Genomic DNA, 26,241 nt, shown 5'->3' on the forward strand with positions numbered 1-26,241 from the left:
CCAGCATTTGTTGAAGAGGTCACAGAAATGTTATCAATGATTTCCTCAGAGTTTGACTGTTTTGCTCTTGCAGGGGATTTTAATATTCTCATAGATAATGCAGAAAACAAAACTACAAAAGAAATGATAACGTTTCTAAACACCTTTGACCTGATTCAGCATGTGCATGAACCCACACACAAAGATGGACATCCATTGTTATTAAGGACGTAGCACTATCTGATCACTTCTGTATTTTCTTTGATATACTGATCTCTGCTACCACTGAATCTAGATCTGTCTCTGTCAGAAGGAGATGCATTAACGAGCACACAAGTGTACTATTTATGGAGGCTATATCTTTAACACAAAGCATTTCTGCAGACTCTGTTGATATTCTCCTTGATTCCTTCAACTCAAAAGTTAAGAATGTTATTGATGATATTGCTCCAATAATAGTCAGGAAGAAAACAAACAGACAGAAATCAGTTTGGAGAAGATCAACAGCAGTTCAGACTATGAAAAGACAATGCAGAAAAGCAGAGCGGATGTGGAGGAAGACGAAGCTTGAAATTCACTATAGCATCTATAAAGACCGCCTTCATGCTTATAATGTGAAACTAGCCATAGCTAGACAGAACTTCTTCTCAAACCTTATAAACAGTAACTTAAATAACACTCGTACTTTTACTCGTCTAGTAATCACTCAATGACCTAGGACCTATATATATTGCAGATATGTTTCTCTGAATATAAGCCTAACAGAGCACTCAGATCACTAGGATCGAGTCAGTTAGAAATACCAAGGGTTGACACAAAACAAGGGGAGTCCTCCTTTAGTTACTGTGCCGCTCGCAGCTGGAATCAGCTTCCAGAAGAGATCAGATGTGCTAAAACACTAGTCACATGTAGATCTAGACTTAAAACTCATCTGTTTAGCTGTGCATTTATTGAATGAGCACTGTGCGATGTCCAAACTGATTGCACTGTATTTTACGTATTCACTGTATTTTATGTAAAATAATTTTTTATTTTTAACTTTTTTAATTCATTTTAAATAAGTAAATTTTTTAAAATCATTTCCCAAGTTTTAAAATTGCTTGTTTTTATTTTTGTTATTATTTTATTATTTTAACTATCTTTCTTTTATATAAAGCACTTTGAATTACCATTCTGTATGAAATGCGCAACATAAAAAAAACTTGCCTTTCCTTACATTAAAATATAACACAGACAAAACTCTTCTCCCAAAGCACACAAAACCGGTTTAACTTGCATCCATCAAGCTCTTTGATTTATGGAAGCGGTTAATTTATTACAATAGCATGTATAAAAATTTCCTCAGAAAGCACCTTCTAATGTTTCCTGGAGCTGGTATCATATGTAAAAGCTCAGGGAGCATGCGTTCCTCTGAAAATGCAGTGCTGTTCCTGTGAAAGGTTATATAAACATGCACACACAGCCTGAAATAGACTTCAACTGAACATGCAACATGCTGTTTTGTGCCATAAGGTCACCAGAGGACAACAATTTGCATAATGCTACTGAATACAAAAAAGAGGACAGTATATTTAGATTAGGTGGTGGAAGTCAATAGACCAGTATTGGGACATAAAATTAGCACCTTTATTGTAGAAAAACATGTCCGTGTTCATTAGCATCTTGCTGCTACATTTATTATTGTCATTAAAGCTGCAGTCGGTAACTTTTGACGCTCTAGTGGTTAATAAACTTGCGGAAGAACATCGTAGCCGGAACTACTTCTCTCTGTTTATGTCTATGAAGAATCACAAAGGTACTGGGTTACTCCGCCGTGGTACCCCCGAAGCAATCTAAAATAGTCTGAATATAAACACTTATTATAGGTGCACCCTAGTGATTCAGGACAAGCTAAAAACACGGTTTGGAAAATGGATTCATGGTGTACTCGCTTATTATATACATTTTTCTACATTTTGAACACAAACAAAGTTACGGACCGCAGCTCTGATTGGTTGTTTTTTTACCAGGAGCGGTGTATTTCTGCAAATGGCAATAGGACACTGGGAGGAGCCAGAGGAGCTTGATTTTTTCACAGATTATCTGTCTCATATTCTACTGTCAGGACATAATGACAGGTTTAATAAATATGTAAAAAATATATTTTTACAAAAGTTACCTACTGCAGCTTTAATATGTAACGTTTGTGTTGCATTTTAAACTTCAGGTTTGGATTTTAAACTGATATTTCACTAAATAGTATTTCCAGTGAAAATAAAATACCATTGGGGCACCTTTGACATATTTTTTCATTTTATTTCATTTTATTTTTGCACCATTTGTTAATCTTTAGTTGTTATGAATAATTTATATATTTCTCTCCCATTTGTTTCCTCAGACTAACCAAACTGCAGATTCTGGAGCTGCGGGAGAACCAGTTAAAGATGTTGCCAAAGTAAGTGGCCTTCTGGGATTCATCTGAATTACTAAAATATTAAAAATCTGATCCGTGCCGCTGCGCCCCTTCTCATAATCACATGATAAACACAGACAAATGTCTCTCTTTCTCTCCCTCGGTGGCATCATATTGTTCAGCCTTATGTAAGAGGCTCTGAAGTGACATGCTGTGACAGGTTTTATTATCATTTCTGGCTCCGTTGCCAATATTGCATCATATGAGGGATCGTTTTTGGTTTTGTGTGTGAGAGCCACAGAAAAACACCATATCTGTGCCAGCCTCTGCTCCATCATTCAACACACAGACAATCAAAACACACAGGCCTCAGGTTTGTTTGTTGGGTTACTGTAAAAACAAACCATTATGGCACTAAAAGAAATATGCATTGTCGAGAGCAATAGTGTAGTGATATATAAAGCACAACTCATGCATAAGTCACTTTTGAACCGAGTAGGTTTCTTTTGGTTAGTGCAGCAAATCCCTCCACATTCAAGTGACATACATGGACTATTTCAGGAAGCATAGCAGGAAGATGCAAGTATTCTGTGATTAAATGCTGACAGAAAGCTGTCTGTCATTAACCATTATTGCACAGTGCTCTGATAACTTTGTCCCTCTGTGGCGTTTCAGCAGTCCTCTCAGATGTTCATTGTGTGGTTGGTTCTCACGATGTGTGTGTCTGTGTTTCTAATGAGCTGGGGATTGCTCAGCACTCTGGGGGTCAGGGAGTTTTCTGGCCGACTGACTGACTGGTTGCATGCTGCTTCACACAACGATGAATGAATCTCTCTTACAATCCTCTAAGCCAGCAACCCGTCTGTCTTTCAGTACAAGATTCACTTTACTAAAAAAGCCTTCGGTTTATAACCATTTGTTAATACAATTCCCAGAGCCATATATCCTTTCGACTTTGATTTCCTCTTCAAGCTGTTCCCCGGATACAATACGCCCGCAGGCTGTTGATCTGTGTCCAGGTCCACGTCAGAAGCGGTTTAAAGCACACCCTGCCCTGAAGCACACCTACCCGACCACATGATGTTAGTTCAGGGTTTGACGCAGATATCCAGATTTTGAAATCATAAGATAAAGATTGAAAAGATGCACAAAGTCTGTGGCCAGATTTTCAGCTTTCTGTGAATAAAGCCCATGATTTGTGAACATTCAAGGTGACAGCATAATCTTTGATAATGGTCTTTTAGTAGTCACCTTTGGGAAAATAAGTTAACAAATACACACTTGCAATAATAGTCTAATAAACCTAATTGTAAGTGTGTATTTGTTTATTTAATTAATTTTTTTTTCTAGAGACTTTATTCTGCATCACTGACATATCATGCTATGTGACTGGATGACATTTTCCTGAAGCACAATAATTTAATGAACATATCATGCGAAATATTGCAGAAATTGGTTCAGCTAATGTCATTTCCAAATCCTGTTCCCATTTCCCCATCTCTCATTAAAATCTCTATCTATATAAGTGGCAAAAAAGCTAAAAAATAACTCAAAAAAATGTTCAGGTCAGTGTTTACTGATTTATAAGAAGTTTTTTAGAGGTAAAATGCATTGACTTAATGTTTTATTGCTATTTATTTATTGCTGCTGAACATCTTTAAACTCCATAGCTTGACCTCTGAGTATAAACATGATCTTGGAAAAGATATTTGGGTGTTTTTTTCTTCTTCTTTTTTTGGCCACACTTTGTGAGGTTCAATTCTTGCTATTAACTAACCATAACTATGACTCTTGCCTCAGTAATCTCCTAATTTGTTGCTTATTAATCATTAGTAAGGTAGTTGTTAAGTTTAGGTATTGTGTAGGATTATGGATATATGATATGCTCATGCAGAATGTGTGCTTCACACGTACTAATAAACGGTCAATATGTTAATAATAGGAATGCAATTAATAGTGAGAATTGGTCTCTATACTGATGTGTTACTGTTTTAGTTATTCAGTTTATATAGTAGCTCTGGTTTTATGTGAAACTGGGGATTGCAGTCTAACATTGCTCTGAAACTCCCAATAAATAGTGGATTAGCAATAACTACTTGTTCGATAAATGTCTTTGTGTGCAGTTTATTTGCCTCAGGGAGGCATTGTGCACAAGAAAAGATGTGGTTGTGGCCAGCCTGTCTGGCGTTTTCCTACAAAAAAACGAAACAATGAATGCTCTGATATGTTTATGTACATTGCTTAAATGTGTTTAATCGGTGGTTAATGTTGTAATACTGTGTGTTTGCAGGAGCATGCATAAGCTCACCCAGCTGGAGCGCTTGGATCTGGGCAGTAATGAGTTCACTGAAGTGGTGAGTAGCACCTGCATTACGTTCACCTTCCAGCTCTCAGTGCAGCCAGGTGTCAGATGTATCAGCAGTGAACGCAGATGCACTCATCGAGTCTTTCTCTCCTCTAATGCTATTCATTGAAAGTAATGGTGGATTTCCTGTCACTGAGGATGTGAAACTGAATTGTGCCTTCTTTCTCTCCAGCCTGAAGTGTTGGAGCAGCTTACAGGAATCAGAGAGCTGTGGATGGATGGAAATAAGCTGACGTTTTTACCAGGGGTGAGTCTTGCACTCATTCTTACTGCTTTTTTATTTTAAAAAGGCAAAAGTGCACCATGCCAAATAATGATTTAAAACATTTTGTTACAGACTTTTGACCACATTCGTAAAACATTAGTTGAATCTATATAACGGGTAAAGAAAGATATTTTTGGGTAAAAATTATTCCAGCAAAAATGTTTGTTCACGTTAAGTGTGCAACTTTACTATATTTTCTAAATTTCTGCTTAAATGTTATATTCATAATTATGTGAAATACTAATCTGTGTTTATATCTGTATAAATGGTTTGTTAATCCATTCTTATGAATGTTATTATTTATGCTAAACTGAATAATTTTGCAGTAAATTGCATTTACGTTGAAACTAAAATTCTACATGAGGATAATTTTTATACAATATAAATCACTATAATCACTTTCTAAATGGAAATAAGTATTGAAACCATTCTTTATAAAAATTGCTGCATTCATGTTTCATGTGAATTTATTTTCTTTATGTAAATCACACACACAAAAAAAATTATCGTGCAAATTGTTTCTTAACAATTCAAACTATAAAAAAATGTGTTTGTGTTGAAGTTGAAATCAAGCTATTTTCATAATCATTATTAATTTAAATGTTTTGCAACAAAAAATGGCTTTACAAATTATGTAACTGTTCTGCTTGTGTTTCAAGATTTGTTACTTTGGTAAAACCGCACATTTTTAAATGTAAATCATTCATTAAAACATTCTTAGGAAAATCAAAGCTTAAGTAAAATGCTAAATCGAGCTAATTTCTACACTTATCTTGTAACATAAGAATACATAATTTCTGTTAATCATTTGTGTAATCTGTTCTAGATAAATTGTTTAATTGAAGTTTAACGTGGAATGCTTGCAGTTGTCGCAGGAGGCTAAATGGTTTTATGAAAGTTTACACAGAAGATTATTCTGCTGCTGTTTCAGGAATGAGAAATGAGATTGTTCTTCTGTGTAGCTGCTGTTACAGATACATTAAATAATGGAGTTAAGACAAGCAGACATCCATAACAGCTGAAAATCTACTTCTTAAACATTTCGTCCGGATCCCTGTACTTCTCCTCAGACTCCCAGCTCCTTTTAAATAGCTCATAATGAAGACATTAACCTGCCACGGAGAGTAGACTGAGTAATTGTGGGCCTCGCTGGCAGGATTCAGATGAGGAGTGTTCAGAACATCCTTTTAAACACATCTGCTAGAACTGAGCTCCAAATGGCCCAGATATCAGGGCGACACCCTGACCTCCTCCCTGTCTGACCACAGAGACCAGCTTACTGATGCCATGTCCTTGCACAACATACGTTTCTCTCTTGTCTCTTGTTATTAGTGCTTTTGATTAAGCTTCTTACGCCCCAACCAGGAGAGCGTCTCTCGCTCGCTGTGATTAATCAACAGCAGGGTTTGTCACAAACAGACACACAGGCACTGATTGCAGTTTAGGAAGATCGCTTCTAATTGGTCGCTACCCAAGTGCATCTGAAGTTCAAGATTCCTGTGTCCTGTGCAGTATTACTAATGCTCCCTTTAAGGGAAAGTTCACAGTAATATTAAAATTTGCTTTTAAATTTACTCGCATTTAAAGGAGGTCTTACGAGTTTAGAACAACATGAGGGTGAGAAATTAAAGGTACAGTTTGTAAGATATTTGCAGTAAGATCCAAAAACCACTAGGCTGGTGTTATATATTTTGTCCAGGTGATACTAACAATATCTCTTATGTTTTCAACTACTTGTAAATCATGAGAAAATTCCCATTTTAAACAGTGACACAGGGCAGTGCAGTCACCTGTCAATGATGCTAGTTCCCCTTTGTTACCGCCTTTACTGACGTAGAAACCAGGTGATAACTGTTTCGTGGACAAATGCGGAAGTAGCTTCACAAGAAACTTCAACTAGAAAGAGATGCCGATCTCACTTGTGTTTTACTCGACAGGTGAGTTGTTTTGATTCGTATCTTTACAGAAAACGTATGCTATTATAAAGATCAACAAGATTAGTATTATGGGCTATACATGCCAAACACGGGGCATCGCGTCTCTAGACCAGCGCGAGGACGCATCTGATCCATAGTCTGATCGCGTCTTTGCATTTACTTTGTATGTTATCCACTCGCGCAAATCGTTGAACTTGTGTTAAATCCATGATCAATCTCTCCGTCTAATTGATGGCCGTCAGCGGTTGGGTAGAAGACAACAAATCCCATCATTCCACGCTCCTCTTTAGCGTCATCAAACCATGCGATTGTTATTGTTTTGATAGTGCGCCCTCTAGTTGCAGGTCCTACAACCTGTACCTTTAATGACAATATTTGGGTGAACTACTCATTTTAGCCATCCACGATGTAAGTTATCTTTAATCTTCAGTAGAACAGTAAAAGATTTTTAGCAGGTGATTTAAAAAATGTAGGTCATTGTCTACCAGCACCATGAAATGAATACCCTTTTCTCCCGGTGAAACATTAAGGTCTTATGAAGTGAAGCGGTCAATCTGTGCTAGAAACTGAGCAGTATTTACAACATTATTATTATTAAATGTAAATGATTGGCTCAGTCAAATGGTGCAGAGTAATGTCCAGTTTGCAAACGAATCATTGTTTTGAACAGGTTCTTTTTAATGAAGTAGTTGAATCAGTTCACCAAATCAAACTGAACCATTTGAAACCGTTCTCGATTCAAACAGCACATATCTACAAGTTACTCATTCAAAACTCACTTATGGACATGTGACAGACACTCTTACTCTAAATAAACCAATAAATAGTTGTGTATGAGGCTCTGGATTACAGGTAAGTATATAAATAATATTCAGTTTCTTGCACAGACCAGTGGTTTCGCTTCATAAGACCTCAATATATCATCAGGATCAAAGGGTATTCAGTTTGACTTACATGTATATGCTTTTTTTGCATTTTACGAATCACCATGAAACACTGTTTCAGCTAAAAGTCTTTTTTGTTCTGCTGAAGAAAAATCACCTACATCTTGGATGGGTAAGTGAATTAACAACAGATTTTAACTTTTGACTGAGCTTTCCATTTAAAGCGAGCATCTTATTAAATCTGACTTTATGTAATTAATGAACAAGCTATTTTACTTCTTTATCCTCATCGCTTCTGTAGTGTCTCCAGGTTTGCTATCAGTAAGATTGCCTAAATGCACTAGTTATGAGCTGGTTCTGTGATAGAAATCTGAGCCCTATCCCTGGTGCTCTTATCTGGACAGAAAAGTTTGTGGTAACACAGCATTGTTGTTGACGATCTCATTACTAGTCTAGATGGATTTCTGAGTGCTCAGTCTGTTCTTGGAAAGGAGCTACAGAGGGATGGAGTGTGTTTGAGAACAGGACACGATCTGCCCTCAAGCATGAGAAATGGATTGAGTCAGTACACGCTCGGGTTCACTCATCTATCTTGACCGATTTCTCAACCGCATCCCTCCATCTCTTCAAGTCCCCCGTTTCCGCATCTCTAATGCGCCTGTGCATTTTTTTCCCTTCACAGGAAGCATCTAGAAAAGCAATATGTCAGTGCTGCCAACAAGTATAAGGCTCTGACTTCACCCACCATATTTAACTGAAATTGAGATTTAAAATCAATGAATTTTTGCCAAACTGAATGGTGACCGTCTCACTTTTGCTCAATTACACAAACTTTTCTCAGAAACTGAGTAATGGATCGAGTCGTGTGTGTGTGTGCAGATGATCGGGACACTGAAGCAGCTCCGCTACCTGGACGTGTCCAAAAACAATTTGGAGATGGTTGATGAGCAGATATCTGGCTGTGAAAACCTGCAGGATCTACTGCTGTCCAACAACGCTTTGACGCAGCTGCCAGGGTCTATAGGTAAAACACACACCAAAATACAACGATGAGATTCATGATTAGTACTCGTTAAAATCAATTCAATCAGATGTCTTGTCTTGCATGTCCTCCTAACAGCCTCGACTCTAATCTGCTTTTAACAAATCATCAGGTTAGATGTGTAAAACGAGTAGGAGGATTATTGGTAGAGCAGTAATACAATCTCATTACCTAATGAATGACCCAGTCGGACAGCCACTAATGAGCAGTCATGTTGAAGTGGCCAAGTCACACCGCCCTTGAGGCTCGCTGTGAAATAATACCTCCCAGCTCAGTCTTGATGAGATCCAGTTTAGAGCTCAGAGAAAGGGCCACAGAGGTGCCTTTCATTGCAAAAGATTTCCATGAATCCAATGCACTTTGGTGTCTAATGATATTTTTGAGGCTTTTTGAGTTTGATTTAGCTATTATCTACCTTACTGACCAAACTTTGAAGGAGAAGTGGCTAGTTTTAAATACCAAGCATCTGTAATCTGACTTTAAAGGAATTGTTCACCCAAAAATGAAAATGTAAGATATTTTGAAGAACCAAAAAGGTATTGGTTCCAATTGACTTCCATAATAGAGAAAGAAATACTATAGAAGTCAATGGGGGACCAACTGTTTGATTGCCAGCATTTTTCAAAATATCTTCTTTTATATTCAATATAAGAAAGAAACGATGATGTAAATGATGTAATTTTAAATTTTGTGCGAACTTTTCCTTTAATATGGTGAATCTGACCTGCTTCACCATTGGTTTTGACACTCTTGACTATTGAATAATTAACATAGTTAAACATCATCTTTTTGATAACGTATATGTAATTGCATAAATTTCATCATGGCCAAAACAGTATTTTATTAATTGTTGTTATTCAGTTCATTTTAATTACCAAAAACATAACGTGTAGCTGTCTCTTATAATTTTGCATTCAACCCTGTTACTTCATATTTTCACCAAAGATAAATAAAACAAAATGTAATATATAAAAGTATGGCACCCAAGAAGTACCATCCTTTTTTATAAATTTTTTTACAGTATTGTGGGAAATAATCTCATTCATTGCAGTGCTGACTGCATTTGTTAAGCTCAACATTTCAACCCTGTAATTTAAAGAAGTATTTATCTTCATATTCATATAACTTCATAAAATGCTTCTTTAATTTATGGGAGTCAGTCTACCTCTGACTTCAGACCAGCATTTGGTTTATGATTTTTCTTCAAATATTCAACCCTGTTACCCATACTAATGTGGTTTTTAAATAAAATTAACTGAATTAAAATTATATAAATAAGTACATAAATAATAAATAATGATTCAGCAAAGCTATCTATTCAGCAATGTTAATTTATGTTGCATGGCTATCATACCAGTAAATATTTTAAAGAGATCAACATTTTGGTAACAGGGTTGCAAAATTCATATGAAATAGAAATTAATCCAGTTCTTAAAATACTTGGCCTCCTAAGCGTGACAAGCGTTATTTTTTGACAGCTAAGCATCCCTTTTCACTGACCATGTATTGAGAGAGGAAAAGTTCAAGGGAACGTTTGCACCCTATCTGTGGAAAGAACTGAACATGCGAGTGTTTCATCGGTGAATCAGTTTCTAATAAACTCTTCAAGATGTGCATGATTGATGGTCTCGTTGTCTAGATTGAAGTGGATATGGAACGACCAGTTTCTGTCTGCATGTATAAATGGCCAATAGCAATACAAACTCACCCTCTCTTCTCCTACAGGCTCTCTGAAACGGCTGACCACTCTGAAGGTGGATGATAACCAGCTCATGTACCTGCCTGACACCATAGGAGGGTAAGTGAGCACCAATTTAAACAGCAACCCAACTGCGCTTAAACTGCCACTCCGTTCTCATTAACCCATGAGTATGTTACCATGAAATATGCATACTTGTTCATGTTTTCTGTGCTCATCTTGGTGGAAAATCTGCAGAAATTAAATATTGTAAAATGTGTCAAAGTGAGCTGCAAGTGGGACATGAGAGCTGAAAGCGTAGTCAAATAGGAGTGTCACAAATTATCTTTCAAAACTCATGATGCATCCCTCAGAAATAATTCTCTTGCTAATGTGATCTTATATTTAATAGTCAAGGAAATGATACAGTAGCTTTAAATGAGAACCAGAGCAATAATTAGTTTGAGAGTGTACTCTGTGAATGAGCAGACTCATAAGATACTTCATGATACAGACAGAAGGCTTCGTAACGGCTCTGTGAAGGAGGGAAGTGCACATCCATACGGGCTCGAGAGGGATTGCTTTGATGTGTGTGTGTGTGTGTGAGAGCGAGGAAGAGAGAAACAGACGGTGTTATCAATCACAAAAAGAAGCCAACCGCTGCACCTGATCCTCTCCACCTCTTACTTTGAGCTTGTTTCCAAACATGCTGGTTATCCCTTATGTCAGATTAGGCTTCCTAGTCCGGGGTTAAGAAAATCTGCCAAGAGGGATTATGGATATGTGATTGCGAGGATCCTGTTTTAATCCTAGCCCGATTAAGCATTATTTTCATTAGTACCAATGTATTTTCCCATCACGCTGCTATTTTCCACTGTATAATGACTGCATAACAAGTAAATATTATATCTATTATTTTTGTGTGTGTTTTGGAAACAGGTCTCCCCATTTTTTGGTGAGCCAAACTTCTGTGCATGTGGGGTTTCTTGTTTTTTTTTTGTTTTGTTTTTTTTAAGTTTTTTTTTTTTCATTTTGTTCTTTTATTTTGTCTAATTATTATTATTTATTTATTTTTAGTATTCTGTTTGTTTGTTTTTTAGGTTTGTGTTTTTGCTTGTTTCATGTTTTTGTTCTCTTGTTTTTTTGTACTGAGGTTTTATGTTATTAGTTATAAAAGACATTTGATTTTACATGAGCTTTTTGCATCATTTAGATTCTGAAACTGTCATTAAATTCATTTTAGATAAGTGAAGAAACCACAATAATAACTAATCTCTGAAATATGACTCATAACATGATTGATTAACGTCATCAAGTCATAATCCGTTGGATGGAAATGTTATTTTCATTGTGTTTTCAGTTTAGCAGTTTAGTCTCTTGGCTGCATCATCTCCTGATCTCTTTCTCTCTCTCTCTCACACACACACATTTCTTTTATGCCATGCATTAAGTAAACTCTAGTCAACACAGACAGCTGGTTTAATTGCCTTCGCCATGAATGTTAGCCTCTTGCCAAGTTTTCAGGGCTACTTGAGAAACAGGATTGAGGTCCACTGGTTTAATGCCCATCCAACACTTTTAGTTGCAGTGTTTGCAAAACTTTATAAACGGTTGCACACGCGTTTGTTTCCCAGAAATGAAAATCAGATTCAAAAACCACTTTTTCAGCCTTGGTCTTTTCATTGGTTTTATGCATATTAGTCATACTAGAAAAACACAATGTTTGACGTCAGACTCTTAATAAACAAAGAATCGAGGTGGTTGTTCACAGAAGCACCTGAATAGAGGCCTGTAGAGATTGATGTGTCTTGCTGTGTTAAAGCCAGCACATGATTTCTTATATAACACATTTATATAGTGCATCAGTAGGGAGCTGTTGAGTTTGAATCACTTTAAACAGCTTCACATTTGACTTGCATGTGTTTTATCTGTAGACTCACGGACTCTGGATGAGCTGGACTGCAGCTTCAATGAGATGGAGACGCTGCCGTCCACCGTCGGCCAGTGTGTGACCCTGCGGACGTTTGCTGCAGACCACAACCTACTCACACAGATGCCTCCAGAGGTCAGGCCGCTCCTGGCACCACCTATTTAAGACGTCATCTAATGGCATTTCACTTCCAGAATAGCTTGTATTTCAAAGGAAAACAGTGAATAGTGCAGGATGGGATTTAAGTTTGATTTGCATCCCAGTTGACCCTTCATCTGTATGTTTGTGCGTCTGACAGATGGGCAGTTTGAAGAACGTCACCGTCCTCTTCCTGCACTCAAACAAGCTGGAGACTCTGCCGGAGGAGATGGGCGACATGCAGAAACTCAAAGTCATCAATCTCAGCGACAACAAGTGCGTCCCTTTCCCCCAAACATCACCTCATACACACACAGTAGCCTGCAGAGTATCCTGAAACATCACCTGCTAATCACCCTTTACTATTTAATCATGGACATTTCATCCAAACTGACCCTGTTCAAATCATATTCAAAAAATAAATGCAACCAAGGATACAACCTCTTCATTTACGAAATCTTTCAGTGGCACACGTTTCCAACCTGGTCACGCAGCTGGTGGCTGAGAGAGCCATTACTTTCTCATTTTTCTGAGAGAGCCACTTAGACGCGTTTGGCTGTGATTCAACAGACTGGAAATACAGCTCTATTTCCTGCTCTCTGTGCTGTATTTAGCAGCCTTGATACACCGTATAACAGGCTCTTTCTCAGTTTACTGTTCTTTTATTGGATCATGTCCCTCTTCTTTTATTTCAACACACTGTCGTCTTCACTTGTTTCTTATGTCGAACAGTAATCATGTTTCTGCGGTTCTTCACAGGTTGAAGAATCTTCCCTACAGCTTCACTAAACTCAACCAGATGACCGCGATGTGGCTGTCTGAAAACCAGGTGGGCAAAGTTCAGCTACACGAGGCATAAAATACAGTCATTAGTGTGAAATAAACACCAGCAGAGTGAACTGGCCTGCGATGTAAGCAGAGGGATTGACTCTGAAGGGGATTTCTATTTCTAATGACCAGCTGAATGGAAATGATCTTGCTTATTACACAACTGCTTGGCTACTTTCTAAATAAGTAAATAAATGGACAAAGCAAATGGACATTTTATGGTGTAGAACAGGGTTCCCACGCTCATCTACAAGCTGGAAATGTAAAAGAGTTATTTAAAGCTATGAACAAGTCTTTTAAAAATGGTAAAATCGAACAAAGTTGTGGACTTTTCTATTACAACAAGTAACACTTTAGTTTAGGGATCGATTCTCAATATTAACTAGTTGCTTATTACCATGCATTTTATTAGTTTATTGGCTATTTGAATTACTTATGAAGCACATATCTGATTATATTTTAAATCCCTTAATCTCTACCCAGCGCTTAAATGTAACGACTACCTTACTTACTTATAATAACTAATAATATAATATAATGTAATATATCATTATCATATCGTATATCATATCATATTATACTCAGCAAAATTACTTGTAATTAATAATGAAATAAATCCATTATTATTAAAATAATAAATTAAATATATTTAAATAATTTAAACTAATTAATGAAATTATTAAAATATTAAATAATCTAGCTCTAATTGAAATTTAAAATGTCATTAAAAATGAGATCTAACTTTAAATGCTTTGCAATCACAAAATTAATATTTCAATATTAACAGAATTAGTGTATCAATGCACCTTATTTCTGTCAATTAAAACGTAAATAAATAGATAAATAAAACAATCTTTGGCATAATTCCAGCATAATTACCATTAACATCTCAGCTTACATGAAAATTATATATATATATATATATATATATATATATATATATATATATATATATATATATATATATATAATATCTTTTTATATATTGTGTTGTACAGTGGAGGCATTGGAGTTAAAAAAAAATGCTCAGAAATATCTCTTTTTCAGTTTATATATTAAGTAATTTATAAAATGATTTCTAATGAATGCTTTTCTAGTAACGAAAAACAACTGGAAAAAAAAATGTATTAATCAAAATGTGGGGAAAGAAGGGCTGTAAGGCTTGAAACTAGCAGCTATGAAAGAAAATATTTGATCACATGGAGCATTTCTGAGGTCTGTGTAATAAATGTATATATTTCACAGCATCACAATGAACTCATATACAGACACTTCCCAGATGTACACTAGGAAAGCTTGTCCTTTAGCGGGGTCTGTGCTGTTGGCAGAGTGATTAGATGTTCCCCTCAGCACAGCTCAGAGTGTGTGTGTGTGTGTGTGTGTGTGTGTGGGTGATCTGTAATTGAAAGTGGCCATCAAGCCTGTGACTAATGCTTATTAAATCGAACAATCCCCTCCACTCCCACACACGCCGTCAGCACACCTCTGAGGCTCAACACAGCACAGATATCATATTAAATAAAAGAAGAGTTCAGCCTAAAAATGTCCTCATAAGGCCTGTATGGCTTTAAAGCTCACAAGGAAGCACTAACTGAAGCAGATTCAGCTGAATGCATGAGAACAGCGGCGCTGTGAAATAATAAAACACTGGTAGCACATCTAATCAGCATGAGGCATATGGTAAGGGACTTCAGTCCTCTGTGAAACAGCCGCTCCGCGAGGGTTTCTCTGCTGGAGTATGGACAGCTGATGTAGATTGCACTGCGAGATGAAGGTGGCACGCTGTTCTTTATTGATTGTAATGTGTGGTTTTGTAAAGCTGCATTTGATTAAAGATGAGATGAGTTTAAAGCCTGAATCTGTAATGAGAGCTGTCTAAACCGGCAGAGTCCTCATGCTGTGTGTGGGAAATGTCACGGGAAATGTCATACTCCAGGCATCATCACTGATCCTGTGTTTTATTTATCGTTTTGTCTGTCCCCAGTCGAAGCCCCTCATTCCCCTGCAGAAAGAGGAGGATCCGGAGACGCACAAGACTGTGCTCACCAACTACATGTTCCCTCAACAGCCCAGGACTGAGGACTGTGAGTATCTGGTCCTGCTGAACCTGCATCTGTCACTAGAGCTTCCTCTCTGAGTGTGTGCCTTATACTGAAACATCACGTCAAGATCCAGAGATAGACTGAACTGTTCTCTATTTGAATATATCTTAAAGCTGAATCTTACTGAACCTTTAAATCTTACTGACCACAAATTGTAAAATGTATTTTATATATTCAATATAAAACAGATATTGCAGTCAATAATTTTAAATATTTATTTTTCCTTTTTGACAAAATAAATATTTATTAGATTACATAATACAATTTGTTGTTATTATGATTGGTACTAATATTATTATTATTATTATTATTATTATTATTATTATTATTATTATTATTATTGACATTTAATTATAGCAAATAAGATGTTCTGGTTAAATTTTAATGAATAACTTTTTTATATATATAAATTCACAATATATTAAACTTGTATAATATTCCAAGTGCACTCTTAATGTCTTTCTGAAACTTGTCTAAAAATTATATATATATATATATATATATATATATATATATACACACACACACATATATATATATATATATATATATATATATATATATATATATATATATATATATATATATATATATATATATAAAATATGATTTATTGATTTCTTAATCAGTTTAAAACCAGTCCAAACGTTTGTGTGAATGTAGGATTTTGCTGCTGTAAAAAAACAAACAAACAAAAAACTAACTAACAACATTAACTATTGACTAACATTTGTTATCTTTAGTTAACTACATTAGATAACATGAACTAAAAATGAAAACTTGTTTTAATCTTATTAATCTAATGCTAATAAAAAGTTGTATTTGTCAATATTATTTAATGGACCTGACCTAGCATTAACTAAATATGAAGTTATATTTGTATTAACTAACATTAACAAAGATTAATAAATGCTGTAATAGACACATGGCTCATTGTTATATAATGCATTAACTAATGTTAACTAATTGGACCTTGTAAAGTGTTACAGCAATTGTAAGCACTGACACTAAATCAAGAAAGTAGTTTTACATTTTTCAGAGTAGCATTTTCAATTATTCATTTAGATTTTTACAGTAATTGTGTCTATTAAAACACAACAGCAGTAGTCCGCTACCCTAATAATCTCAGAGTGGCTAAATACTGACTGTTAATCAAGCAATCACTAAAATCAGTGCACCTCTGTGTAACTCTGTGATGTAGTTTTATAGACGTTCAGACTTCTCTTTAAAATCCTAAGTGTCACATGTGTACCTGCAGCCGGAGCTTGCTCACGTCACTGTTTTCTCTCTGTTTAAATCACACATGGGATTAATAAGTCTTAACCTGTTTCCTAGCAGCCTCAATCTAAACTCTTCAGAAGGCAAACGCACTGGAGCTGCGGCTCTCTGGAGTCCGCTTCAGTTTGTTAGTATGATTGAGCTTTAGAAACGGTCTGAAGTCTGCGCGCCTACATGACACACCCAGATGCCTGGCAGAATGGGAAAAACAACACAAATAAGAATTGAGCTCAGGCTGCAGCAAAGACTTGCAGTTTAAATCTAGTTTTTGCTGTTTGTCAATCCACAAAGTTGAGCGACACTGCATTAGTGTTTTACTGATTTGATCGAACTGAATCACTGAAATGAATCAAAACAAAATCTGCTCAGGATTAGCTCAGAGGTCGATGACAGTGCTGTTGTTTTGATTGTTTGGTAATGGTTTCCTGGCTTCTCTCTCTCTCTCAGATTTGCCCAACTCCGACAGCGAGAGCTTTAACCCGTCTCTGTGGGAGGAGCAGCGCAAGCAGCGGGCACAAGTGGCCTTCGAGTGTGACGAGGACAAGGATGAGAGAGAAACTCCCCCGCGGGTCAGTTCCCACCGTCCTCTTCTGTCCAGGGGGCACTCTCCATTTTCTCTTTCTGCACTGTCATATCACCCATCTCACCACCTTTTGTTTTGTCCTGTCCTAACCAGCCATTGCACACTTTCATTTTTTCTGAAAAGGTGATGTAAGCCACAAATTCCTGATTTTTTTCTCCATTGCAGATAGAGCTAAGTCTAACCCGACAAAAAAGCAAATCATTTTTAAAACATCTTTGCAGTTAGTTTGTAAGAGAAGCTGTTTTTTCCATTGCAAATTACATCAAGCAAATTAGACACTATAAAACATTTCTGTCATTATATTTACTCAGCCTCATGTAATTTAAGTGTGTATGACTTTTACTGCTCTGTGGAACACTAAAGGAGATGTTCTGTGACTATGCTGGCCGCTGTTTTTAATGCATTTTAATGCTTTTTAATGCATTAATTATGCGTTATTATTGATGCGCTTTGAAGCTGTGAAGCTCCACAATGAATGCCAAAACAAAAACTATTAAAAAGAGATTTTATTCTTTTAAATTAAGCTGGAATAAAATATAAATATTAGGTGAAAAGCCTAAAGGCAAATTAGAAATGTTGAAAATGAAAGCTAAATTATATATAAATTCAAAAAAAAAAAAAAAAAAAGTTATATATAAATATTTAAAATTGCTAGTACATCACTAATAAATCTGACAAAAGTGCATAATAAAATTACTAAAACATAATTTAAATTTCAATGTAAATTGTAACTATAAAAATAAAAGCTAATTTATATTATTTGAATATATATTCATGTATTTATGAATTAAGGTTGCGTATTGCTTTGGATTTGACTGAAAGAGCTTCATGCTTTCTAACCAAAAGTTGCAGTTATTCTGCTCATTGCACACACAAAATACAGCAAGTTTATATCAGCGGTCCCATTTCCATAATTGTGACGTCGACAGTCTGTTTACAGTGGTTAATACTGTAACATGTTTACTTCTATCAACTGTAATACAAAACTAGGAATATAAAAGAATCACACATTTCTGTGTGTTTATTACAAAGCTTTTTATTCATTTCAAAAGACCTGAGAAATGTAATGCACTTGTCACATGGACCACGTTTCTGATAGTCCTGTGGTGCTTTTTAAAAGCTTCCCTCTACATTCATTAGTTTGCTCCACAGAAGGAAGTCGTCCCTACAGGTTTGAAGCGACATGTATGAGTAAATGATGAAAGAATTGTCATTTTGGGGGGGAAATACTGTCTCGATTCCTGTCAGTGGAACAGTTTCACCTGGTCTGTCAGCGTGTTGTAGCCTGCGCTTCTCTGCATTGCAGTGGAGATCTCATTAAATCTCTAACCCTGACATGACTCCTGTCAGAAAGGCAAAAGGAAGCCTTCACTGTCTCAGGGCTCTTATTCTATCTCGCTGATAGTTCATCCTCTGTGTCTCGTTCGCTCCCTCTCGTGTCCTGTCTTGCACCCCTGAAGACTCAATATGTCTGTCTGGCTTGTCTGCTGTGCCAGGAACACATGCAGGCTCCCAAGCTGTCGGACAGAGCATCACTATCGGCTCTCAGAGCACCCTTCAAGAGCAGCCCTCCTCGTCGTGGGTGTAGTAAAAAGCTCGCCAACACCTTTTGAAATGAAACCGTATCAGTGTTCGGCCAGGGGTTCAGCGACCCTCTCTAAAAACTGACCTGCATTTATTTATTTATCTTTCTGTCTGTCTATCTATTCATTCATATTTATTATATTCTTATCCATATTATTCATATTATTTATAAATTCAGTGTTTTAGAATTTTGGAAGAGATTTTGGAATTTTAAATAAATTCCAAATTATGTTTCATGTAAAAAAAAAAAAACACCATGTTGTTTATATATAATATGAATATAAGTGTAATGAGATTGATCTTTTAATTGATCATTTATTAAGTTCTCTCTCTTAAATTTCTCCAGTAAATCACCCGTGTGTTTGTATTTACAGGAGGGCAATCTGAAGCGATACCCCACACCGTATCCTGATGAACTGAAGAACATGGTGAAGACGGCTCAGTCCGTGGCTCACAGACTCAAAGAGGACGAGTCCGGGGACGAGGCAGGAAAAGAGACCCGGGCCAGCGAGAGGAACCACATCGGAGTGCAGGATGTTGGTGTAAAGGTTGGATTTTTACATTATTATTATAATGATCTGTTGATTGTGTGAAGAAGTGTATCCTGGCACAGATTTTGGAATAACCTTGACTTTCCTGTGCGTCAGGTGATTGAAAGTACGTGCACTAATGGCAGAGCTGTTGAAATGCTGCCTAAAGCAACGGTGAACAGTCATCAAAATTACGAGCCTATAGATTCATTAGACAACCACAGCATTGAAAGGATCCCTCTCAAGACCTCCGACAACATGAGAGCTATGATGAACCATGATGATACGCTTGAGGTACCGCACCAAAGTGTCACTATTATGCTTTATGAATCAAATTATTTACAAATAATTGACTCATTCTAGTGTAGTTTCAAACCTATAAGAGGGTGAACGTGGACTGTCCGTCTGTCAGACACCAAAAAAGCATGTTAAAACTAAAAATAGTGTGAAAAACTACCTAAAATTTAACTAAAAGCTTCAGAAGAATACACTTGTACTGTCGCCACTGGATTACAATCATTTGTCACAGTATACAGTGAACTTTTTTCCAACTCTGGGCTATAATATTGGATGCAATAAATTAAATTAGCCACTGTCACATATTATCCTCTTACTGTGAGTGGATGTGAAGTTCTTGTCAGGACACATTTGCTCATATCGTATAAGGTGAGATTTAATCGTACTGCATCGTCATCATATGGTACATCATTTAAACAAATGAATATGAAAATGAGGAAAATAGGAGTATACATTAAATGTAGCTTTTGATGTGGTATGGTTGTGTGGTCAGGACTCCGAGGAGCTGTCGTCTGAAGAGGGGGAAATGAAGATAGCCGAGATGAGACCTCCACTCATCGAAATATCCATTAACCAGCCCAAAGTAGTGGCCCTCAGCAAGGACAAAAAAGGTAATGTGATACTTGCCTTACTCTCTCACTTTGCTTCATATCAATTAATATTTCTCTCACTAACGTGGATAATTATTACGCAAATGTTTCTCAGAGTAAGGTGTGTAATCGAACTGTAGATATTAACACACGAATGCAAGTGATGTTTTTCCTGTCTGGTGATGTAGATGATGGGAGGGATGCCGACTCTTTGCTGGATGAGACGGTGGCCAACAGTAACCAGAACAACAGCAACTGCTCTTCACCATCACGCATGTCTGATTCAGTGTCCTTGACCACAGACAGCAGTCAGGACAACTCCCTCTGCACCCCAGAGAGAGAGGCAAAGATGCCTCTGGTCCCCAAGAACACAGGGTACCAACACACACAATAAAACACACAATTAATAGCCTATCATCAATCATTACACTAGATAAGGTAAAATAAAAAATTGGAAAGAGTTCAAATTATGTTGGTTTGTGCTTATTGGTGAACGTGCAATTTCAATCATTTTTGACAAGAAACATTTTTTGGAGTTTAATCAATATACAGCATGACAAAAATGAGAAGTTTTATTCATCAAAGTTTTCATTGAATAAACCTAGACTAAAATTCTCATACATTTACCCCCAATTTCACAGACAAGACTTGAGCCTAGTCCCAGACTTTAGTGTAAGTCTGAGCTGTTTTAACCAGTACAAATAAATGAGATTAAAATTAAAATTAAATATGATAATAACTAAAAGGTATTTTTGACACAGGACTAAAAATAGTTTAAAAGATTAAGACTAAATAAAAAATGGCTGACAAAATAAATGTCTGATAGATTTTGCTGGAGTCTTTCTCTAACTTTATTTGATTCTCTCAAACTCAGGCAAGAGGATGAAAACCTGAATCAGCTGAAGCAGATGACCCCTCTACTCCAGAACTGTAATGGCTCCGAGACGTCCCTACAGACCTTCCTGAAGAACCAGCAGAGCTATGAAAGCAGGTCAGACCAGATGGCCGACTACAGTCTCTCCATGGAGGAGAGGCTTGCCCTCATTGAAAAGGGCATAAACAATGGCATGGCGGAACAGTACAGCAAGTGGGATCAGATCAACATGAACGTGGCCAAACTCCCACCTGACAACATGGTGTCATATGAGGACCTGGAGAGGACCAAAAGTCCCTCAGCCAAGGAGTCCATGTCAAGCAACAACAATGCCATGCTGTCACTCGAGAACCTTGAGAATGGCAATCGGATTCAGAAAACCCAGTCTGGGGAGAGTTTTAATGGCCGAACGGATCAAGTTCCCTTGCGGTATGAGTCGACGAGGACCGTCTCCACAGGTGTAACGGCTTTAAGCGACATGAGTCTTTCTCGTAGTACAGAGGAGCTGTCGCCAGAGAAGAAATGTCCACCGGCCCCAGTAGTGAAATCTCATAGCATTGCCAACATGGAGGCTGGAGGAATGAAGCTATACTCCATCGAAGGAGAAAGCCCCCCTTATGAAGTGGCTTGTGCAGCCAGAACGTCTATAAGTGGTGCTCAAGGCCAGAGCATCGTCCGCTCCAAATCCGCCTCTTTGCTCGATGACCAGCCATTGCAGATCTACCCTGGTTCCTCTGCATCATCCTCTGACCTTTTGTCCAGCTCCAAACCTCCGATTAGCAGCGCCCGCTACCCCACCGGCCCCCCTCCACAGTACAACATCCAGTACGCCAGTAGCACTGTGCCCAAAGACAACTTGTGGAGCCAACGTACCCCTGTACCTCCCGAGCAGCCCTACCTCCCACCGCAGCACTCCCTCGCCAACACCAACTACTCCAACCGCAACAACGCCCCCCCATATCCCCAGCCCCAACAACGTGGCCCGCCCAAGACCCCGGACATGTGGGCCAAGGAGAGGATGCTGCCATCTGTTGGCCAGCGAGGCACCTTGCAGAGACAAGGTAGTGGATCCTCTGGCAGCTCCATGTCCATGCCGGACTCACGTCGTATGCCAGGAGTGGAGGGAGAGTACATGACCTACCGGGACATTCATACAGCAGGCCGTGGGCCTCTGCAGATGAGCCAGGCGCTCCACAGACCCTTGTCCGCCCGCACATACAGCATGGACGGACCCAACGCTCCCCGGCCGCAGAGTGCCCGGCCCCCACCTCACGAGCTTCCAGAGAGGACCATGTCCGTCAGCGACTTCATCTACCAGCACGGCAGCCCCAGCAAGAGACCCAGCATGAGGGTGAAGTCCGAGCACTCGTTGCTGGATGGGCCAGTCAGCGGAGGGGGCAGGGTTCCAGCAGACTGGAGGGATCAGGTCATGAGACACATCGAAGCCAAGAAGATGGAGAAGGTATGGTCGTTCTTACAAATAGTGTATGCAAAGAAAAGCATAGCTGGGGCCAGCTGTTCAAAAAGTTTGATCTGGATCAGAATGATTTGAAATTTAAATCCCATGTTTTGCTATCCAGGATCAGGATTTTGAAAGCAAAATTGGATTGGATCATCCTGATCCAGATACAGACTGTTTTCAGATTTCCAAATCTGGATTACTAGTGCTGTACGGAGCCCTTAAAGGGACATGGTGATAGAACAACACAAACTGAGGATTTGATCCAGATCAAAACCAAGATTGGATTTTGTGATCTAATCCAAATTCAGAATACTTCTTTTTTTTTTTTTGATCCCATCCGAGGGCCAAAATCTGATCAGGTTACTTTTAAACAACTGGCCCCTGGAGTTAGGGGTTTGTTCAAATTAAGCGTTTTAAACTTCATCATGTGACATCTGCACTAGACATGAATGATACTTCCAAGTTATCAACTTGTTGCTGAAAAATCCATCCCATGTTTTCAGGATTGTTTGTAAATGTACAGGCAGGTATGATTTATTTGGGATTGAGCTAAGCTATGCCAGACCAAAGTTGCCCACTGGTTTGGGGTGGCCAGACTTGGTCCTGGAGGGCCAGTGTCCTGCAGAGTTTAGCTCGAACTTTCCTCAAGACACCTGCCTGGACGTTTCTAGCACGATTAGCTGGTTCAGGTGTGTTTCATTAGAGTTGGAGCTAAACTCTGCAGGACACCGGCCCTCCAGGACCAAATTTTGGAGACCCGTGGTCAAGTGGGATTATTTAATTTAGACCAGGGGTGTCCAAACCTGTTCCTGGAGGCCACTGTCCTGCAGAGTTTGATTAAGCACACCTGATGCAAGCTAAAATCACATGTTGTCAGAATAGGCACTATAGTTGATGAACTTCATGACTGTTAAAAAAAAAAAGATTTTCTGTACCCGAGGTCATCTTGGTACTTTTTGCCTACTGTTTTATAAATATTGTGAATTTGGAACATATTGCTCTTTTGACTAACTGTTTTCACTAATATATAGTAGAAAAGTAGGTATATTCAGACACCGGGTTAGACCACCCTAGCAAACAGAGCAGCCACTCACAACTTCTTGGCAAGTTTAGCATGGCTACTCACAATCTAGTTTCTGGACCCTGCCTCTGAATTAACACACTCCAGCATTAACTCTGTATATGGTATCATTTATTTTCTCTTGTCATAAAGATGCTCTTTACAGTGTTTTTCTGCATGTTTTTATGTGGACATTAACACATTAACCTCCTCTAACCATTGCATGTTTTGAAGTGTACTCATGTTTACTGCATGCTCGCGTGTCTTCATTAAACGCATGTGTGTTTGTGTGCATGTGCTCATGTGTTCAGAGCGCTCTCTCTCGGTCTTTGGCCACTCTCAGTAGCAGTCAGAGCTCTCTGGCCTTTAGTGCTCTAGACGGATGGCAGATCGGAGCTCGTGGGCCCAGCGTGAGTATCACCCCACTGAGACCTCACCTCCCCAAACTCCCAGAGGCACAGTAGATTCACTCTCAGCTCCCAAAGGGTCATTCTCTCTGCTTGTGGTTTAATCTGTGTATTCCCATCAAACTGAGATGCATTTGCTACTTAAGAGTATCTGTACCAGCTGAATATGTTGGGTGCAAGCATTGAACAGAATGGCCCTTACGGAGCTCAAGAGCCCCACCCCAAATGCACTCTTCTCAGTTTATATCCAGTGTCGGCTGGTTTGCACAATTGCTCTGTTTCTTTGGGTTGTCTAAGTAATAGGAGATTAAGAACATTCCTAACCACTAAACCATATTCACTAAAGTCCTGGAAACACTCTTTCTTTCCGTTTGTGTGCTTGAAAGCACAATCTGTGCTTTTAGCTGAAAGGCCCATGAAATCTGTTATGGAAAATATGCAAATATTTTATGAAATGGGACTAGAGTTTTGTAATATTGACTCCGTAAACATAATAGCTGATTAGATAACTGAAAGTAAACCTTCCTGTTGGTTGATATGACGTAGATCTGAAACATTAATCTTCTCAAGCTTATGAAATATATTGGGAATTGGCTGCAGTTCTCGGTTCCAAAACACGAGTGACGTCTTTTATTAAAAAAAAAAAAAAAATGCATGTACTCATAGTTTCACCTTCGGTTTCACTACGCAGTGTTTTTAATCTAATCTCATTCTTATGTAGCTGTGTGTTTTAATGTAGTAGTCATCCACTGTAGTTAGAAGTACTTAAAATACAACCCATAATGCATTTTCAAACATGGGACACCTTTTCCTGTAGCTTGTTGAGACCAGTTTTGTGCTGTTTCCCTGCAGGACGATGTCTTCAGTCCTCACGGACAACAGGGCTACCATATCGACACTCTGAGAAAAGTAAGTGCTATTTGTGTTTGAAAACTTAGAATTGTCTCAGTGTTACATGGTTTATCAAATGCATTGACATTCAGATGTTTTAATTATGTTGCTATATATATATATACACACAGTGATGTTCACAAATAACAGTTCAACTCCTGATGATATCCTTAAGAGCACATCCTATACCAGCTTGTCTGTGGTGTATGTAGTGTTTAATGTGCTAATGAACCGGATTGAGATACTGACCCAGTGGGGAAGCCTGATTCTAGCATTGATTAGCCAGCGCTAATTAACAAGCCCTGCTTTAAAGAATCATCAGACGTGACCAATGATAGCTGAGCTTTCTAGCACATTAAACTGACTGCAATCAACACATGAAAGAGGGACATTACAATCGATAAAGATTGTAATTGCAATTGTAATTTAACTGGCTAAACAAGCTTTATACTTTTTATAAATAGCTTTGCATTTTTGTAATTATATTTTCTTGTATATTATCCTTCTGTCTTTGTCTCTCTGCACCTGTAATAAGAAAACAAATTTTGATCATCTAGATTTTGTTCATCATGTTATAACTTAATTTGTGCTAGTTTTTGTTGTGTGCTGTTTGAATTGGTGGGTGACCTTTAGACCTTGAACAAACAAACGTTTAAGTGAGGTGGATTAATTAGAAATAAAGCTCTAATTAAAATTAAAGTTAATGCTTCATCAGTCAACAAGGATTTCTTGTTCTTCTGGTCAGATTCATGGTCAGTGTTTACTGGGAGCTTTCTGCCCCCTGGTGTCTGTAAAATGCATCCCATCGTAGCAGGACATAAGACCATAAGACCACAAGACCAAAGACCATCTTTTGACTTGTCTCTCAAAATAGCCTCTGTTCAGAACCTGGGAGTTGTTTTCTCTTTGAGGAGACAGATGGACTTATGAAAGCTCATCAGAATGAGCAGAAATACTAAGTGCATGTCTTGTGCATTTATCTGTCAGGTGCCTTTGATGAACGGCCAGATGAGATCTCCCATGAGCTGCGGTCAGCCAGCGATGGCACGCCACCCCTCACGAGAGCAGCTCATCGACTATCTGATGCTCAAAGTGTCCCAGCAGCCCCAGGGCCCTCCACGGGTCCCACAGCAGGAGGTGCACAC

General features: G+C 38.1%; 1 protein-coding gene across 1 annotated transcript in view; it reads left to right on the forward strand.

Moving 5' to 3' along the window:
- Positions 1-26,241, forward strand: part of LOC113109440 (erbin-like) — a 68,561-nt gene that overhangs the window by 38,591 nt on the left and 3,729 nt on the right. Inside the window, exons 6-24 of the mRNA XM_026273008.1 lie at positions 2,357-2,413; positions 4,662-4,725; positions 4,909-4,983; positions 8,702-8,846; positions 10,590-10,662; positions 11,272-11,291; positions 12,477-12,607; positions 12,771-12,886; positions 13,370-13,439; positions 15,423-15,522; positions 17,266-17,387; positions 19,360-19,533; positions 19,633-19,809; positions 20,306-20,423; positions 20,591-20,777; positions 21,277-22,738; positions 24,110-24,208; positions 25,058-25,114; positions 26,084-26,233. Of these exons, the coding sequence (XP_026128793.1) occupies positions 2,357-2,413; positions 4,662-4,725; positions 4,909-4,983; positions 8,702-8,846; positions 10,590-10,662; positions 11,272-11,291; positions 12,477-12,607; positions 12,771-12,886; positions 13,370-13,439; positions 15,423-15,522; positions 17,266-17,387; positions 19,360-19,533; positions 19,633-19,809; positions 20,306-20,423; positions 20,591-20,777; positions 21,277-22,738; positions 24,110-24,208; positions 25,058-25,114; positions 26,084-26,233 (3,397 nt within the window). The remainder of the gene's footprint in view (positions 1-2,356; positions 2,414-4,661; positions 4,726-4,908; positions 4,984-8,701; positions 8,847-10,589; positions 10,663-11,271; positions 11,292-12,476; positions 12,608-12,770; positions 12,887-13,369; positions 13,440-15,422; positions 15,523-17,265; positions 17,388-19,359; positions 19,534-19,632; positions 19,810-20,305; positions 20,424-20,590; positions 20,778-21,276; positions 22,739-24,109; positions 24,209-25,057; positions 25,115-26,083; positions 26,234-26,241) is intronic.

Source organism: Carassius auratus, chromosome 10 (assembly GCF_003368295.1).
Source record: "Carassius auratus strain Wakin chromosome 10, ASM336829v1, whole genome shotgun sequence".
Taxonomy (NCBI): Eukaryota; Metazoa; Chordata; class Actinopteri; order Cypriniformes; family Cyprinidae; genus Carassius; species Carassius auratus.